The sequence below is a fragment of the Thalassophryne amazonica genome, chromosome 1, assembly GCF_902500255.1.
Source record: "Thalassophryne amazonica chromosome 1, fThaAma1.1, whole genome shotgun sequence".
NCBI lineage: Eukaryota > Metazoa > Chordata > Actinopteri > Batrachoidiformes > Batrachoididae > Thalassophryne > Thalassophryne amazonica.
The window spans coordinates 37,428,262-37,448,333 of NC_047103.1; the positions used below are offsets into that span (position 1 = coordinate 37,428,262).

A 20,072-nucleotide genomic window follows, 5' to 3' on the forward strand; every position below is an offset into this window, starting at 1 on the left:
ACTTGTGCGCATGTAGGTTGATCCCAGAATTTCTCTTAATGAGAGTCTTTTGGCAAAGGTCAAGGTCATTGGGACACAGGTCAAAATTTAAGCATCGCTTCCCCCAACTGATTTTCATCAAATGTAGCACCCTTATGGAAGTGGGTTCTGGAATTCCGCAGAAAGATCAAATTTTCCAAAGGTCAGTCATTGGGACCAAGGTCACGTCTGTCTGTCTATTTGTTGACCTGCTCCTTCATCTGTTTTTGCTGATTTCTACCAAACTTGTTACATTAGTTTGTACCTAAAATGGAAAAAAAGTAATAATAATAATTTTGACAAATGTCAAGGACTTTTATTTTTAACCCAGTTTGGACCAAATGTGGCATACGCATACAGTGGGGTAAAAAAGTATTTAGTCAGACCCTGATTGTGCAAGTTCTCCTAGAAAGATGGGAGAGGTCTGTAATTTTCATCATAAGTACACTTCAACTATGACAGACAAAATGAGAGAAAAAAATCCAGGAGATCACATTGTAGGATTTTTTACGAATTTATTTGTAAATTATGGTGGAAAATAAGTGTTTGGTCACCCACAAACAAGCAAAATTTCTAGCTTTCACAGACCTGTAACTTCTTCTTTAAGAAGCTCTTCTATCCTCCACCTGTTACCTGTATTAATGGCACCTGTTGGAACTCATTGTGTAAAAGTCACCTATCTACAGCCTCAAACAGTCAGACTCCAAACTCAACCGTGGCCAAGATCAAAGAGCTGTCGAAGGACACCAGGAAGAAAATTGTAGATGTGCACCAGGCTGGGAAGAGTGAATCTACAATCGGCAAGCAGGTTGGTGTGAATAAATCAATTGTGGGAGCAATTGTAAGTAAATGGAAGACACACAAGACCGTTGATAATCTCCCTCGATCTGGGGCTCCACGCAAGATCTCATCCCGTGGGGTCAAAATGATCATGAGAACGCTGAACAAAAATCCCAGAACTACACGGAGGGACCTGATGAATGACCTGCAGAGAGCTGGGACCAACGTAACAAAGGCTACACACTACGCAGAGAGGGACTGAAATCCTGCAATGCCAGGCGTGTCCCTCTGCTTAAGACTGTACGTGTCCAGGCCCATCTGAGGTTTGCCAGAGAGCATATGGATGATCCAGAAGAGGACTGGGAGAATATCATGTGGTCAGATGAAACCAAAATAGAACATTTTGGTAAAAAGTCAACTTGTCATGTTTGGAGGAAGAAGAATGCTGAGTTGCATTCCAAGAACACCATATCTACTGTGAAGCATGGGGGTGGAAACATCGTGGTTTGGGGGTGTTTGTCTGCAAAGGGGGCAGGACGAGTGATCTGTGTTAAGAATGAACGTGGCCATGTATCATGAGATTTTAAGCCAAAACCTCCTTCCATCAGTGAGAGCATTCAAGATGCAACGTGACTGGGTCTTTCAGCATGACAATGATCCCAAACACACCACTCAGGCAACGAAGGAGTGGCTCCGTAAAAAGCATTTCAAGGTCCTGGAGTGGCTAAGCCACTCTCCAGACCTCAACCCCATAGAAAATTTGTGGAGGGAGTTGAAAGTCTGTTGCCCAGCAAACAGCCCCAAAACGTCACTGCTCTAGAGGAGATCTGCATGGAGGAATGGGCCAAAATACCAGATACAGTGTGTGCAAACCTGGTGAAGACTTACAGGAAACGTTTGACCTCTGTCATTGCCAACAAAGTATTGTTATGTTACAAAGTATTGAGTTGTTCTTTTGTTATTGACCTAATACTTATTTTCCACCATAATTTACAAATAAATTCTTTAAAAATCCTACAGTGTGATTTCCTGGATTTTTTTTTTTTCCTCATTTTGTCTCTCATAGTTGAAGTGTACCTATGATGAAAATTACAGACCTCTCTCATCTTTCTAAGTCGGAGAACTTGCACAATCAGGGACTGACTAAATACTTTTTTTACCCCACTGTAGGTGTATTCCAGCGTTGCTCTGGCAAGGTCAACTAGAGGTCAGTCATTTGGGAAAAGGTCAAGGTCATTGATGTCAAATGTTAGATTGCCATAGCTGTTACCGTGGTCATGCCCACCGGTGCTGTTACTTTGTGTTTCTAAAAAAAAAAAAATAAACTTTTGGAGCCAGTTTTGACAACAGAGTCAAGATAGGTTTTTTGTTTTGTTTTTTAGTCTTCAGAGAGTCGTGACTATCTGGTCTCGCTGGAGCACGTGGCAGCATGGGTGTCTGACCGGGTGTTGGTTTTCTTGGATGAATGTCCCAGTGATGATGAGAAGGATTCGGACAAGTCTCAAGGACTGGCCACAGAGATAACTGAGGTGAGCTTCAGTCTACTTGTGAGTTAAAAATAGCTTTGCAAAGCCAGATTGCCTCCCACAACCTCTGTTCAGAAAAAAAAGTCCAACCTTGTGTTCATGTTATTTTGAGCTAAATACCCTGAACCATCTGCACATGACTATTTGATTTCTTCTGAGACCACCATAACCATAAAATGACTCTTCCATTAGGATGGTTTCTCTTTATGTAATTCCAGGCTTTTTGAACCTTAAATTTTGTTTCTTTGTACATAAATTGCCTGCTTAGCTGTTTTTGTGTTTTGCATTGCATATTTTGAGAGCAATATCTGGCTTATAACGAGGCTTTAGGTGATAGACAATTATGTTGTTTCCCAGAACATTAAATTTTGTGGAGCTTTTTTGATTCGTGCCTCGAAGGCTTTTCGTTCTGCTCGGTAAATTAGGACAGCTCACAGACAGTCCTCCAGTCAAACCACGGTCCGCGCACACCCTCCTCCTGCTCATACCACCGTACTCACATCGGCTCATTTCCATTTTTATACCATTAATCTTGAAAGCTTCGCCACATGGCTGCTCCAATCAGATATTGAAAAATATCTGAATTTATTTCGGAGCTCTTGTTGACATATCGGCGGGAGAATCATAGAGCGCTTCCACAGGCTGTTGGCTGCCTTTATAAATGAACAGTGAAATGTAATTCCCAAAAGGCTGTACCTCATCTCTGTTTCTGTAGATTTTGATGCATATCTCTTTTAAGTGTGACTGTTGTACTGTCAATTTGTCTCACCAGAGCTTCCTGACGGTGTGCCGAGACGTTTTGCTTTTGGGTTTGGGAGACGAATCATTCAAGGGTCAAATCCTGCACCTGTGCTCTCTTGTACTCCTGTCAGGTAGGTGATTAGAATGTCGACAAAAGAATTTCACATTAACGTGATAACGGCGGCTTTCATCAGAAAAAGAGAAAGTGATCCTGATTTAAAAGGAAATTAAGCTAACAGGAGCTCGTGATCATTTTGTTTATAACAGTGCTGTCACATGGTGTTACTGTCACTGTTTTCAGCGCGGGGTTATCGCTGTATTCCCACAATCCTGCCCGTTTTGAAAGAAGTGGCAGACAGCTATTTACCTGAGGACGACCAGACCCAGGAAGACCACAAGGACACAGCAGCTGTCATCCTGGGTGTAGTGGCCAACATCTTCCAGAAGATTATAGAAATTTTGGCGCGCCGCCTTAAGAAGGAACCAGAAGAGGGGAAACGGGTATATTTATATCAACTTGAATTTTTGTTCACTGAACATCTGGACTTCTGTCATGTATTAGCTAATTGTTAGTATTTGTTGCTACAAGAAGAATAGGCTGTAGTAAATGTCTTATGTTCATCATTTTTGCTGAGACTTCTGTTTCTCATTCAGGACTATTAAAATGTCAGTTTTGTTGTGATGATTGTTCTCCTTCTGTAGTTGTGCGAGTCGGTCATGCCCAGTCTGGCGGACCTGTTGCAAGTGGCTGAGACTTGGGAGAAAGCGCCACTCTGTGGGGTCTTCTCTACTCTTTTTGCCATTGTCATTGTGGAGAAAACACACTTGCTCCAGAAGGTGGTAGAGATTAATAGAACAGTGTTTGTGTTTTCAAATACCTGGTACAGCAGATCACATTAACTTACCATATTGTTCCGAATATAAGAGGATCATGAATATAGGACAACCCTACCAGGTGTATTTCTATGAAAAATAAACACAGTCTTATATTCAGAACAATGTAGTATTGTGTTTTTGAGCATTTAAGAGATCTTGTATAGATCATTAAGCCTTAACTGTGTTTCTTTTAGTGTTTGTTAGTACCACATCTGTCGGTCCTGTATATAATTTATTAATTTGTTTAATTTTAAGATCTCTCATCTGGAAGAAGTCATCATCCCTCAGTCATTGGAGGATTTACCACCTTTTTCCAGCATGCTCATGTCTATTGTCCTCAAATCACCATCTGTTACCAGGTAAATACATTTCTATAACATTTTTCCTACTTGGGTCCAAAAACTTACCAGACTCAACTGATCACCTTTTGCCTTTGCTGTCTTCTTTTTCTATATGGTTATATTTTCTTTCAGGTATGTCCATTTACTCAGCTCTAACTGAAGTTATTTACCTTTTTTGTTTGTGTGTATTTTTGGTTACTACAAAATACAGTTCTAAATGGTAATTGGATTCTTGTACAGCATCTTTCCATCTGGTTGAGGTGCTCAAAGCACTTTACAATTGTCTCCTTTCACTCACACACACACACACACACACACTGATGTCAGCATGCAAGGTGTTCAACTGCACACCCGGAGCAACTTTGGGATTAAGGGCCTTGCTCAAAGGCGTCTTAGTGAGTTTCTTGTCTGTTGTGGAATCAAACTGATGAGCCTCTGTCACTATCACTACGATGTAAACAACACTTGTTTCACACGAATGTCAACAGCACGTCTGTGCTGCTGTTGCTTTGGACCTTGGCCCTCTGCAGTGTTTTCTTAAACCCACAGTCACCAATCTTGGCAAAGTTGACAATGATTTTTTAAATTGGAAAAGCAGATGAATTGTGTTGTTAAATCTAGTTTTTACCAGCTTCGGCTTTTATCCAAGGTTCCTCCTGTTTTTATCTTTTACAGTTTTTGAATATTCTGTTCATGTTTTTATTACAACTCTTTTTGACTAGGGATCGACCTATATGGATTTTTAAGGGCCGATACCGATTATCGACAAGGTTTGGGGGCCGAGGCCGATATTTGCCTGCAGTAAAATGTGTCAAAATTTAGTATAATACATTTGTAACACAACTTTCGTTAAAATGTTTTACAGCATATGTTTAAGTCACAGAACATTCAATATGACCTTCACACAAAAAGTGCCAGGAGCTACAAATAACATTATTATGAAGTTGAACAAACAAATAAATAATACTGCTAACATAGCTCCAGTCCACACACTACTATCTTCTATTCCAGTCTGTGGGACAGCAGCCTTCAGCACTGACAGGCTGAAGTTGTGACGTCTAACAAATCAAGCAGCGCTATGGACGGGACTTTGTTACAAACCAGAAAGCAGTGATTCATATTTTAAGAGTGGTATGGTCTAACATGCCCTTAGTGCCTGAAGTCAGGGGCTATTGGCTCTATATGATGGGCCCTTCTCACACATCAATGGGCAGAATAACCTAAAGTAATTCAAGATTTGTAATGTTTTGTAATCTACTGTAAAAGACACAACTAAATGGTTAAACACATTCATATATGAGGGATATAGCATTTGTTCTCTACTTCAAAAATGCCACACAGTAGTTTTAATCCAGTGAGACAGAGAGCTGCTTCAGATGATTTAACACTATGAGACAGAGTATAAATGTAAACATACACACAGTAGCTTTAATCCAGGGAGGCAGAGCTGTGTCAGGCAGTTTTCCTGTCATCTTCACAGTTTTTTTTTTTTTCCTTTTCAACATTTTTTAGTAGATTTATTTTTTTTTTTTTTAACAATATAACCCCTTTAATAATTGTCTTATTTGAACAAGAATTGAACCTGGACTGATTTGATTGTAAAAGATAAAACCTAGATGAATGAAAAACATTCTGAATCATAGTTTTTCACACTTTCCTGTTTCACAAAGTGAGGTTGTAGATGCTGAAGATGATCGTTTAAGATCGTGAAGTTGCTCCGCTGCTTTAACAAGCATTTAGCGCTAAAATCTGCTGTTCACACAAGTAATCATGTGATTATTTGTGTAAACAGTTTGTAAACAGTTCCAATGAAAGCTATTAACTTTGCGTGTTAAAATAAATGAACTACTCCTCTCTCACTCACGCTCCCCCTCCTCTCCCTCACCTTCCCCTCACTCGGTTACAAACACAGTCTTCGTAGTTTTATTCTCCTTTGAGCAAACTTGGAACTTTTTGGAAACATGAAGCCTTTAAACTGTAAAACAGTGTAACAGTAGCTATGAACACAGGAGGAGCTCTGGACTATTTAATGAAAGCTTTTGAAAGAGGTTTTTTTTTTTTCTCCTTTCACTCAGACGGAGAAACATACTGTTTTCAGCTGTGCCCTGCAACTCCTCTCTGAGCTGCTGTTACACAGTGCTCTGATCTCACAGAAGGCTAAAGTCACTCAATGGAAATCTCTTTTTAAAAAATGTAGGCCAGAAGTCAGAACCGGTTGACCAGTCAGTTGCTACATGCAGCGCTGCAAAAATACGAGGTCTGTCAATAAAGTATAGGTCCTTTTTATTTTTTTCAAAAACTATACGGATTTCATTCGTATGTTTTTATGTCAGACATGCTTGAACCCTCGTGCGCATGCGTGAGTTTTTCCACGCCTGTCGGTGACGTCATTCGCCTGTGAGCACTCCTTGTCGGAGGAGTCGTCCAGCCCCTCGTCGGAATTCCTTTGTCTGAGAAGTTGCTGAGAGATTGGCGCTTTGTTTGATCAAAATTTTTTCTAAACCTGTGAGACACATCGAAGTGGACACGGTTCGAAAAATTAAGCTGGTTTTCAGTGAAAATTTTAACGGCTGATGAGAGATTTTGAGGTGATACTGTCGCTTTAAGGACTTCCCACGGTGCAAGACGTCGTGCAGCGCTCTCAGGCGCCGTCGTCAGCCTGTTTCAAGCTGAAACCTCGACATTTCAGGCTCTATTGATCCAGGACGTCGTGAGAGAACAGAGAAGTTTCAGAAGAAGTCGGTTTCAGCATTTTATCCAGATATTCCACTGTTAAAGGAGATTTTTTTAATGAAAGACGTGCGGACGGGTCCACGCGTCGGGACGCAGCCGGCGCAGTGCGGCGGCACAGGAAAAACACCTCCGTGTTGATAACCATTTGTTAAAATCCAGGCGGCTTTTGATGGCTTTCAGTGGAGTGAGTATATGAGAAATTGTTTATCAGCTGGACATGTTCCAACTTGTCCTTAAGGCTTCCAACAGAGGTGTTTTTCCTGTGGCGGAGCATCGCGGCGGCTGTGAGCCGACGCTGCAATCTGTCCGCACGTCTTTCATTAAAAAAAATCTCCTTTAACAGTGGAATATCCGGATAAAATGCTGAAACCGACTTCTTCTGAAACTTCTCTGTTCTCTCACGACGTCCTGGATCAATAGAGCCTGAAATGTCGAGATTTTCAGCTTGAAACAGGCTGACGACGGCGCCTGGGAGTGCTGCACAACGTCTCGCACCGTGGGAAGTCCTTAAAGCGACAGTATCACCTCAAAATCTCTCATCAGCCTTTAAAATTTTCACTGAAAACCAGCTTAATTTTTCGAACCGTGTCCACTTCAATGTGTCTCACAGGTTTAGAAAAAATTTTGATCAAACAAAGCGCCAGTCTCTCAGCAACTTCTCAGACAAAGGAATTCCGACGAGGTGCTGGATGACTCCTCCCACAAGGAGTGCTCACAGGCGAATGACGTCACCGACAGGCGTGGAAAAACTCACGTATGCGCACGAGGGTTCAAGCATGTCTGACGTAAAAACATATGAATGAAATCCATATAGTTTTTGAAAAAAATAAAAAGGACCTATACTTTATTGACAGCCCTCATATGTCATATCGGCATATTGGCCGGTATAAATGGCCGATACTGATATCCCCAAATATGCTGAATATCGGCCCAGCCGATATTCGGTTGACCCCTATTTTTGACTACAGCAATGCATTATATATTGGTCTTAGCCACTCCTCTCTTGCACACCTGTAGTTAGTCCAAAATGCTGCTGCTCACCTTTTAAGAGGCTCTCGCAAGCTTGATCATATTTCCCCTATTGAAGTGTCTGCCAATACATGACCGTACTGCAAATAAGGAATGCTCCCCGTACAGGAATCTCGCAAAATCTCGTTCTGTCTCACAAAAGCTCTTTTGACGTAGTTTCTTCTCTGTGGCAACTGCCACACAACCCGGCTAGGAACACTAATAAAGTGAGCTGCTACATTGATGTCTCAAGAAATGTAAGACTTGATAACGACACACTCGGTAAGTACTTTTACTGTTGTCTTTCTACACAACAAACCAGAAATGAGTACTGTTGCTTTTAGCTCATGCTGCTTGTGGTGCTGTTGGCCTGATAAAATAAAGCTAGCATGTTAATGCTGACTGAGCATGAATTATTAATCATAAATGCCCCCAAACTATTTTCACCACATGTTTGTGTGTGATGTTTGGTTGTTAGTGAAACTGGCTTGTTGTGTAGCCTGGAATATTTAATTTTTAGGCCATTTCACATCTCAAATACAGCACAGGGAGCTAACTGATGTGCTAACGTTGCCATAGTGCAGAAAATGATTAAATAGGCTGTATTTTCTATTGTACCTTTTGCCTGTTTTTCTTTCTTCTGTTTTTGAGGACCACAGTGGAAAAAAGTAATTTGTTTTTGTGTTATCCTTTGTCAACCTGTGTTTTATATATATGTAAGATTTACTACTAGATAAATACAAGTTTGTGCTTAATCTGTATTTAAACTGTAATTAGAGAAACTGCAGTTGTGTTAAACTATGTCTTTCCTTTTGGGATATTTTTTAATGTTTGTTTTATTAACAGTGCCGACTACATCAAACGTCTTCAATCCATCCAGATGGACAAAGTGAAAAGATAAGTTTATAATAATTTATGCCAAATGTGTTATGTCCAAGTTAATGTTCAGTCACTCTACATGCAAATATTGTCTTATAAAGACATGAACTAGTAGTATTCTCTAGAGCACAGCATGAAGTCTGATTCCATCTATGTGTTTATCTAAGCTTTACTAAATAAATTCTGGCTTTTGGACATGGAAGTGGCTACTCTTACGTAGCCGTATTAATAATGCCAAATTCTATTCGTACGTAGTGCAGCTTTGTTATGGTTAAGATTAGTGGTTGTGGTTGATGTACTTTAGCGATCTACTTATTGATAGCAAAAACATGTACAAATATGTAGCCTCATGGTCATGTGACCTAGTTCACCATACATATACAGCTAAATCAAATCAATTTTATTTATATAGCGCCAAATCACAACAAACAGTTGCCCCAAGGCGCTTTATATTGCAAGGCAAAGCCATACAATAATTACGGAAAAATCCCAACGGTCAAAACGACCCCCTGTGAACAAGCACTTGGCGACAGTGGGAAGGAAAAACTCCCTTTTAACAGTAAGAAACCTCCAGCAGAACCAGGCTCAGGGAGGGGCAGTCTTCTGCTGGGACTGGTTGGGGCTGAGGGAGAGAAGCAGGAAAAAAAAAAAAAAAAACTACTATAAAAAAAAAAAAAAACTAAAGCTACATACAGTAGCCACTGCCCTTGGACTTTTTGTTTGCAATACGTGCAGGAGCTGGTAAAATGTGTTGTTTATATTTATTTATTTCCCCAGGAGGTGATTGTCTGAAAATTGCTGGATGTTAAAAGAATGATGGAGCCCGTGGATGTTCCAAAGAGAAAATGAAATATCCGTGATTAACTGAATATCAGCCTGAAGAATGCAGAAAAGAGGGTTCTTCCATCCATTTTCTAAACCAATGTGTTTCAGTTCAAGGACATGAGGTGATGAAGCTTATCCCAATGGCCCAGGGGATAATGATATATATATATATATATATATATATATATATAAAACAAAACAAACAAACTTAAAAAACAGCTATTTGTCTTTAAACTATTTCATATGAACAACATAAAATGCATTGTATTTTAAATCAGTTGGTCTGCATTGTGCGGTGTACAAGGTGTACAGAGGCGGTGGTAGTGACAATATCTATCCCTTGGTTGAATATTGCTGTATGCAGAGACATCTATCAGAGGATGCATAATTTTTCCTAAAATGGTTACAAATGAATCTCAAAGTAAATTTATATTGTCTGGCAACCACTCAAAATTCATATTTCAAGAACAGCTTAAAAAGACCTTATCAAAATCAATTGTTAATCCTAAATTGATACTTTTGTTGATCTGACTATATATTTATAAAGCTTATTTCTCAGTATTATTTTTGAGTAATATTTCCCTGATTGCAATGACAATCACTTTATAGCCTGCACTATAAATTATACTAATTATGGTATATAATCAAGGAATTCTTCATTTTCAAATTACAATGTGACCCTTTAATTTGTGTATGTGTACACATACATATCTGAAATTCAAATGAATACTTTACATAGATGTGTTGCATTCCCCTCAGTTATTTTGACATTTTGAAGAAAACTTAATTGTCTTAAGAACTTGGTGTGTGGCCTTGCCACAAACAAGTAGCATGGTTTAATTATATATATGTTTGATTTTATTGTTTCTTCTGTAATATTTTGTAAAGATTTAATATTCAAGAAAACTATCCCCAAGGGGCAATTCAAATACATTATTCATGCTGTATTTAAATTGTTGCTTAAATAAATTTATTATATCCTGTATAGTGTGTTTTGTCCTTTTATATGTTATGGCTATGTAATTATCTCTCAACAGAAAGAATGACGTTTCAAAGTTTAATTTCTGTGTTGCTAGTTTTAAGGGGGGGAAAGGAAGCATGGTAAGACAGTTATGATGAAAATACATTGACAACTGGTTCAAAAGTGAAAGTTTATTCAACATCCATATACTCCATAGATGTTGAATAAATGTTTGCATTTAGACCACTTCTCAATGAGGTCTGCACAGCCAGCTTTTAAATAAGGATGTGCCTTACTAGTTGGGCTTCAAATTATGATTCACTGTAATTTACTCATTGTACAGGTTGAAAAATACCACTATTAAAAATCCTGGTTAAAACCGAATGTTGATTAAACGTTAAAAATTTCTCTTTTGAACCGAGCGTCTTTTACACATTGGATGTAGATATTTTTAAACATCTTTTCAACTGAGAAATACTCACTGATGTCAAACGTGTCAGGAGAATATCACACTCACGTACTTCAGAAGGTCAGACGCCTGTATTCTTGGAAAATTTGTCAGTGAACACTGATTTTACTTCTTTTTAAAAAAAAATAAAAATCACATCATTCTAGCTAATTGATATCTGAATATGAGAGTCCCGTATACCAATGAATGAATGCTCCCGGCTCGTGAGCTTGGGATTTGATTCACGTACCTTTGAGAAAATGGATATTTGCATACAAGACTCAAGTATAATGTTCTTACGAATACAGGAGTCCCGTATGGGAGCCTTGTTTTCAATATTCGCCACAAGGTGACGCCACTGTATTCACGTACTCTTCCAGAAAGCAATATGGTCTGTTCATAGCCACGGCCTTCTCCAATTCTTGCGTCTCTTCACTGGCCTCTGGTTCATTTTAGGATTCATTTTAAGGTTTTATTGTTTGTTTTTAAGTCTCTTGGGTCTGCACTGGTCTACCTCCATCTTATTGAAGTGACATGTTCCATTGAGGTCCCTTTGGGCTGTGGGTCAGCCGCTTTTAGTCAACCCTAAAACACAACTTAAAACTGGGGGTGGCTGTGCTTTTTATGTTGTAGCTCCCTTTACATGTTAGGTTGGTCCCCACATTGCTTGTTTTTAGAGGTCTTTTAAAGACACATTTTTATTCCTTGGCTTTTAATTGAGTGAGGTGTGTTCTTGTGTGAGTGTTTCTCCTCTCATGGTTTTTGTTTGTATTTGTTGGTGTTTTATTGCTCGGTTTTGCTGTTGTACAACATTGTTAAACCTTGTTTTTAAGAAATGCTCTATAAATAAAGCTGGATTGGATTGGAACACCTAAAAGGGGAAAAAATCTCCATTTTATGAAGACTGGAGTTTAACAGAAATGAAACATTCGTTTTCTTTTAGAGCGTTTTTGACGGAAGTTGTTACATCTCTGGACTCTGAGGCCATCAACAGTCTGACTGAACTGGCCGCAGTTCTGCACATCCTGGCTGTCATCAGAAACGGTGAGTTTGTATGAAGTCGCAGTGTGTTTGTTTTTAATTGAAAAAGAAATATGTGACACTTGTCTTTAGTGGGAGAGGTTCGATCTGGCTTGAAGAGCGCTGTCGTGTCCATTCAGCGTCGGCTTCACAAACATGCAGACACAGCTGTAGACAGTGGAGACGTCCAGAGGTAGGTGATGTGGACAAAACAAGATTTTGCTGTAGAACTTTACATCATTTATACAGTTAGGTCCAGATATATTTGGACATGAACACATTTACTTTGATTTTTGTTATTTATTGGTGATGAAAGCTCACAGTGCAGACTGTCAACTGAGGGAATTACACACTTCAGTGAGTGTGATTAGAGTGTGTGTGTTAGAAACACTGCTCTACATCTTTCCTCCTTTTCTTTTTGGCAGTTTATTTCTCTGTGCCACCCTACCATAAAAGCTTCAGAGAAGCAACCATCAGTAGTTTTTGGATGTGTATAATCTGTCCAATCACAGCCATTAAAGCTTGTAATTTCTTGAGCGTCGTCATTGTGGGCCTCTCAGTGGCTTCCTGCACGCTCAGTGTGTGTGTGTGGGGGGGGGGGGGGCAGCCTGCTCCAGGCAGATTTACTGCACTGTGGCATACAACATTTCTTAATGATTGATTTAATTGAACTCCAAGCGATTGCTAATGTTTAAAACTTGACTTTTATCTGCTGATTTAATGACAATATATTTGGAATATATTTGACACTTTGATTTTTTTTCTCTACAGGGTTATATATGAATCTTCTGTGAAAGCCTTGAGTGAAATTCTGATTTAATGAGTGCACTTCCCATAAGAAAAAGGGGTGTAGGGGGGTGATTGTAATACGTAACTTCTATTTTATATTTGTATATTTACATTCAATATAAATAAATACATTTTTTTCTAATTACAAATTTTCCATTGTTGAAGTAAAATGATCACATCAATATTTCTTCCTCACTGTGTTTTTTGGAAACGGATATCAAAAGCTGGTGTGGATTCCTAGATTTGCTGTGCAGATTTATTTGTTGGTGGATCTTAAGACGTGTCGACCTGGAAAGAAATGAACATGTTATCTTTTATTCATCTTCTCCAGAGTGCAGAGATGATATTTCCTCACAACCCTGTGTTCCTGTTGCATTCTGGGTTGTCATTTACATATGCAAAGCATATTGTATTTTTTTTTTATGTTTGACTGTCTGTTTATATACTTAGAAGTCTGTCAGTGTTTCTGCACCAATGTCAGTTATCGATACAATTGACTGTCTGTTGAACAATGTAAACACGTGTCTGTATGTTCCTGCCTATATTAATCAATAAACCAGTCAGTCACTACTTGTGCTTGAGCATTTCAGGAAACTCATTTAGTCATGTTTATTTTATTTTATTTTTTAACCCACTGAGCTTCAGGAAACCTGGGATTGCTGAATCCGACCTTGACCTTGTCCCAGATCTCAGTGAGTGTGACTTCATGTATCAAGGAGAAGGTTTGTCAACTTTTCATGCACACAAGGTTGAGTCTTTGCCCCCTGGTGGCCACCCATTACACTTTTTTGAGATCTCAGTGAGTCCGACTTTAAGCTTCACTTTGGTACACAAGTCTGTGTTAAAATATTGTGTCCTCATTAACCACACGGACGCACAGACTGATCAGTGCAGTTCCTGGATCTGCTCTGCCTTTTGCGACACTGTTACAAACACTGGTTTGCACTTTGGCACAGATGTGTTGATTCTCATCTCTGCTTTAAGATCAAAAATATTTTTCATTGCTGTTTGCCATCCTTTCAAATTTTTTGATAACATTTAGCAAGTGATAAACATTCACATAGAAATACTACCTTATACGCGAGTCCTTCGACACCAGCTCCCTTTAGGACAATGTCCTGTTTGGCCATTTTGAACAGTTGCTATGTAAATGTGCTTTTTAATGCAGAGAAACATGTAACAACAGCCTCCGCTTTCCTACACAGACCATATAAAAGTGAGACGGACAAATTCTGGAGCTAAAACGCTAGACTGGCACAATTTGTTAACGGTGGAACCATCCTAATGAGGTTTATAAGAACACTGTCTACTATGGTGCTTCTGGAAAGTATTCACAGTGCTACATTTTTTTTTCACATTTTGTTATCTTACAGCCTTATTCCAAAATGGAGGAGATTCCTTTTTCCCTTGCAACAGCAGCAACTGAAAGTTATCCTTTCAGTTGCTGCCATTTTGTTTGGGGTTGCCAAAGCACAAACAGCCTGATCTGCATTGGTATTTGGCACATTTTATGTCAGATGCCCTTCCTGATGCAACTGCAGTTTTACCTGGAGAAACACACACAGTTCGCAGTTTTCTGAAGAGGTCTCCTATCCAAGTACTAACCAGACCCCACACTGCTTAACTTCTGAGATCCGACGGGCTGCATAGCAGCAAGTGAAGGGATATTAAAAAAAAAAAAAAGTTGTCAAAAGTGAGTGCACAGGTGAACAATCCAAATGAGTTTTTCAAAGGGTTTGGCAGCAGAGTTATCCAAATATGGAGCTCATAAACCAGAGATTCTCATAGGGTGGAATCCAAGACAGCAAGCAAAAGACACATCTCCAGAACAGCAGCAAAGCTCTAGATTGTGAAAAATCACAAACACAGTAACTTGGGAACACTGGAGCGCTGGGCTGAACCTAATACAATCTGGTGACAAGGAAGCTTTCTGACAATGGTTACAAAGGACACAATTTAAGCCGGACGTGCGGGTACACAAACCAGAAAAGTCAAGAACCTGGACGTTAACAAAGTAGAGCAAGCAAGGAAAACATCACAGTAGGAGCACAACTGTAAATGCCAGAAGACGATAATAATAAATGTCATGGACGGAAAATTGCCAGAAAAAAACTCAGAATGACTGTTATTTGACGAAAACAGCAACACAAGTGCAAAACATGGTCTGTGACACAAAGCAAGGTAGAATGGTGTAGTGCATGCTGCATGACACCTAAATAAATCCTTGTGATTTGATTGGATGGTTTGTCACATGATATTCATTATTTGCCCCATTGTATGACTGATGTAATTTACTCTGAATTTTGTTTCTGTTTACCAAGCACTTTTGTTCCATACATTTTACTATACTGAATGTCTACACTACCTTTTCATGAAAATGTGTTTGTGATACAAGGAAGCTAAAACCAGTACATCACGAGTAGCAGCGGTTTCGGGCCACACAGTGCATCTGGAAGGTATTCACAGCACTTCACCTCTTCCACATTTTTGTCATGTTGCAGCCTTATTCCGAAATGGATGAAATTAATTTTTTTTTCCCCCTAAATTTCACTCACAACACCCCATAATGACATGAAAAAAGGTTTTTTTTTTGTTTTTTTGGGGGGGCGGGGGGCAAATTTATTAAAAATTAAAAAAATCACATGATCTAAGTATTCACAGCCTTTGCTCAATACTTTGTTGATGCACCTTTGGTAGCAATTACAGCCTCAGGTCTTCTTGAATATGATGCCACAAGCTTTGGGCACCTATCTTTGGCCAGTTTTGTCCTTTCCGCTTTGCAGCACCTCTCAAGCTCCTTCAGGTTCGATCTGAAGCGTCAGTGCACAGCCATTTTCGGATCTCTCCAGAGATGTTCAATTGGATTTAGGTCTGGGCTCTGGCTGGGCCACTCACTCCCACTCTGGCAGGGCTGTGTGCTTAGGGTCATTGTCCTGTTGAAAGATAAACCTTCACCCCAGTCTGAGGTCAGGAGCGCTCTGGAGCAGGTTTTCATCCAGGATTTCTCTGTACATTTCTGCATTTATCTTTCCCTCATTCCTGACTAGTCTCACAGTTTCTGCTGCTGAAAAACATCCTCATCCTTGTGGGCTAAAGTCAGTTACACCTTAACTTTCTTCCAAATAACGCACATCTCATTAATATAAATTCAGGCTTATAATTCCTGCACGTTTCTGAATTGTGTGAAATGTCCTGCCGCATACAGGAGAAAATTCGGCTACATCCCAAGCTGGGCGCAGCCGAATCTTCTCCGTGTGCGGCAGGACATTGGTGACAGGCACTTTCCTCCCGTGGAGTCTGTGGATCATCCAGCAAATGAGGCAGGCAGCCTTTGAAAGCATACAGTCAAGGTTTAAGAACGGGTTTGAATGTCACCAGAGAGAACAAACTGCCCATTCGTGGAAAAAAGTTTGCAAAAAGGACAGCCTGCCTATTTGTAAAGACAGCTTAGAACTTATGCTGTGTTCACATGAAAATGTGTGATGATTCAGCTGATGTGACTGAATCTGAATCTTTTTCTGTGCCTCCAAGAGTGTCTTTTTACAAAGGTTTTCCAGCAGCTGGCAACTCTTTTTGTTGTCATGTACACTGACAAAATAATAATAATGAAATTTTAAAATAGGCTTATCTTCATAATTAACTGGTTTATTTGATGGAGACAAAGAATCACATTTGATTTCATTGGCATGGGAATACTAGTAACATTTTAGTTTAGATTTTATTTTGACCCACAGATGAAGACCAAAAATTATGGAGAAAAAAGGCTACACGACATTATCAAATTTCTGTCAAACCTAAAACTTTAGCAGATTAGTTAATGCTAAATATTTACACATTTAGCCTAATATTTACAAACATCATAATAAAAGAGCTAATTGTTCCTCCCTGAAAAACAGATTAATAGTGTCATGACAGAAATTTAGCATGAAAGGGCGTGTTTATTCAAATTTACAATTCATGCATGTTTTGTCTTAGAGTAATGATGAATTGCAATTTCAGGGGCACTTCTAAAATATTAATAATAAAATAATTTAAAAAATGGCTGTTGGGGGAGCTCGGAGGGGTCTTGCTCAGGGAGTAATTCGGTGTAGAACCGCCACTGTCCTTGGGCGAGATAATTAATGTGCATTGTCCACCTACCCCAGTTGCAAATTGGGTACTATAGCATTTGGTGAAGAAACAGATACAGTTGTGCTCATAGGTTTACATACCCTGGCAGAATTTTTTATTTATTTGGCCATTTTTCAGAGAATATGATAACACAAAACTTTTTTTCACTCATGGCTAGTAGTTGTGTGAAACCATTTATTGTCAAACAACTCTTTACTTAAATCATTATGACAACAGAAACTAACTAAATGATCCTGAACAAAAGTTTACATACCCTGGTGATTTTAGCCTGATAACATGTACACAAGTTGACACAAACAGGTTTCAATGGCTACAAAAGATAACCATCCTCACCTGGGATCTGTTTGCTTGTAATCAGTGTGTGTGTGTATAAAAGGTCAGTGAGTTTCTGGGGTCCTGACAGACCCTTGCATCTTTCATCTAGTACTGCACTGACGTTTCTCGTTTCGGAGTCATGGGAAATGCAAAAGAATTGTCAAAGAATCTGCGGGAAAAGGAAATTGAACTGTATAAAACAGGAGAGGGATATAAAAAGTAGTTAGTCGGGTAGACTAACAAAAATTTCAGCAACAACTGCCAGGAAAATGGTTTGGGATGCAAAGAAAAAAAAAAACAACAAATGTTGTGATTTGGCGCTATATAAATAAAACTGATTTGATATGATTTGAACTTCAGCTGAAATACAGGACTCTGAAAAAAAGTTGTGACTGTTTCAAGATGCACAATAAGGAGGCACTTGAAGAAAAATGGGCTGCGTCGAGTTGCCAGAAGGAAAGCCATTACTACGCAAATGCCATAAAGTATCCCGCTTATAATACAGTAGTGTTCAGAATAATAGTGCTATGTGACTAAAACGATTAATCCAGGTTTTGAGTATATTTCTTATTGTTACATGGGAAACAAGTTACCAGTAGATTCTCACAAATCCAACAAGACCAAGCATTCATGATATGCACACTCTTAAGGCTATGAAATTGGGCTATTAGTAAAAAAAAAAGTAGAAAATGGGGTGTTCACAATAATAGTAGCATCTGCTGTTGACGCTACAAACTCAAAATTATTATGTTCAAAGTGCTTTTTTAGCAATCCTATGAATCACTAAACTAGTATTTAGTTGTATAACCACAGTTTTTCATGATTTCTTCACATCTGCGAGGCATTAATTTTGTTGGTTTGGAACCATGATTTCCTGGTACGTGATATATAGGCCCAACACCATAGTAGGAGAAACATGCCCATATCATGATGCTTGCACCACCATGCTTCACTGTCTTCACTGAACTGTGGCTTGAATTCAGAGTTTGGGGGTCAACTCACAAACTGTCTGCGGCCCTTGGACCCAAAAAGAACAATTTTACTCTCATCAGTCCACAAAATATTCCTCCATTTCTCTTTAGGCCAGTTGATGTGTTCTTTGGCAAATTCTCTTCTGCACGTTTTTTATTTAATGGAGGAACTTTGCGGGGGATTCTTGCAAATACATTAGCTTCACACAGGCATCTTCTAACTGTCACAGCACTTACAGGTAACTCCAGACTGTCTTTGATCACCCTGGAGCTGATCAATGGGTGAGCCTTTGCCATTCTGGTTATTCTTCTATCCATTTTGATGGTTGTTTTCCATTTTCTTCCACACGTCTCTGTTTTTTTTTTTTTTTTAAGTATTGGAGATCATTGTAGATGAATAGCCTATAATTTTTTGCATCTGCGTATACATTTTCCCCTCTCCAATCAACTTTTTAATCAAACTACGCCGTTCTTCTGAACAATGTCTTGAATGTCCCATTTTCCTCAGGCTTTCAAAGAGAAAAGCATGTTCAACAGGTGCTGGCTTCATCCTTAAATAGGGGACACCTGATTCACACCTGTTTGTTACACAAAATTGACGAACTCACTGACTGAACGCCACACTACTATTATTGTGAACACCCCCTTTTCTACTTATTTTTTTTTTTTTACTAATAGCCCAATTTCATAGCTTTAAGAGTGTGCATATCATGAATACTTGGTCTTGTTGGATTTGTGAGAATCTACTGAATCTACTGGTACCTTGTTTCCCATGTAACAATAAGAAATATATTCAAAACCTGGATTAATATTTTTAGTCACATAGCACTACTATTATTCTGAACACTACTGTACACCAAACAGCACAGAGAAAAAGTAATTTGGAGCGATGACACAAAAATTGAACTTTTTGGCCACAACCATAAGGGCCCCTTCACACATAGTGCAAATATGCACAACCCAGGGTGACACCCATCGGAGCAGTCCGTAAAACATCACTGAAGGGCAGACATGCACGATGCTGGTGCGACGGTTTGTGCATGTGGGAATACAGTGCCACCAGCTGTGCGATGTGTAACCACATCATGCAGCTGCTGTGAAAATAAAAACATAAAAATGACATGCTACCAATGGGAATCAAACCCACGCCAAAAGCTCTGATTACCAATCAGAAACTTTACCACTGAGCTAAAATCGCTGTTCTATAAAACTGAAACTGCCTCATATCAGGAAGGATATGGATGTATTAAATAAATAAATAAATAAAACCACACACCATATAAAAACACTGTATTTTATTGAATCCCTCTTATCAAGTGGACAATACAAATATGACCCGTCTGTTGCTCTGTAGATGACCCATGGTCACAGACATACAGCCATGAAATGACATGAATGAGAAGCAGTTCGCTCTTCTCATGTCCACATCTACTGGTCCGGTGCATTGAGCCGGCTGCACGCTCGTGTTCTGCCTGACACGCATGTGTTGTGGACACCGTGCCGCAGGACAGACACCACGTCATTCAGTTCAGTTCAGTTCACTTTATTGGCCATTTGCAGTTACAGAAACCACATTGAAAAAAAGGTGCAAGAAGCTCAAGTGCGCTGTTGACATTAAAAACTATACCACAAGACGTGAGCAAACAATTTAACAGACACACATGGTAAACAAATGCCATGTAAATTCTAAAAGATCTAAAAACTATATCA

General features: G+C 39.2%; 1 protein-coding gene across 1 annotated transcript in view; it reads left to right on the plus strand.

The window, feature by feature from the left end:
• ncapg2 (non-SMC condensin II complex, subunit G2) overlaps positions 1 to 13,513 on the plus strand; it is a 36,162-nt gene extending 22,649 nt beyond the window's left edge. Inside the window, exons 19-26 of the mRNA XM_034168186.1 lie at positions 2,181 to 2,327; positions 3,097 to 3,196; positions 3,367 to 3,566; positions 3,768 to 3,902; positions 4,197 to 4,300; positions 12,080 to 12,180; positions 12,250 to 12,349; positions 12,928 to 13,513. Coding sequence (XP_034024077.1) covers positions 2,181 to 2,327; positions 3,097 to 3,196; positions 3,367 to 3,566; positions 3,768 to 3,902; positions 4,197 to 4,300; positions 12,080 to 12,180; positions 12,250 to 12,349; positions 12,928 to 12,976 — 936 coding nt within the window. The 3' untranslated portion in view covers positions 12,977 to 13,513. The remainder of the gene's footprint in view (positions 1 to 2,180; positions 2,328 to 3,096; positions 3,197 to 3,366; positions 3,567 to 3,767; positions 3,903 to 4,196; positions 4,301 to 12,079; positions 12,181 to 12,249; positions 12,350 to 12,927) is intronic.
• Positions 13,514 to 20,072: the final 6,559 nt, after the last annotated feature.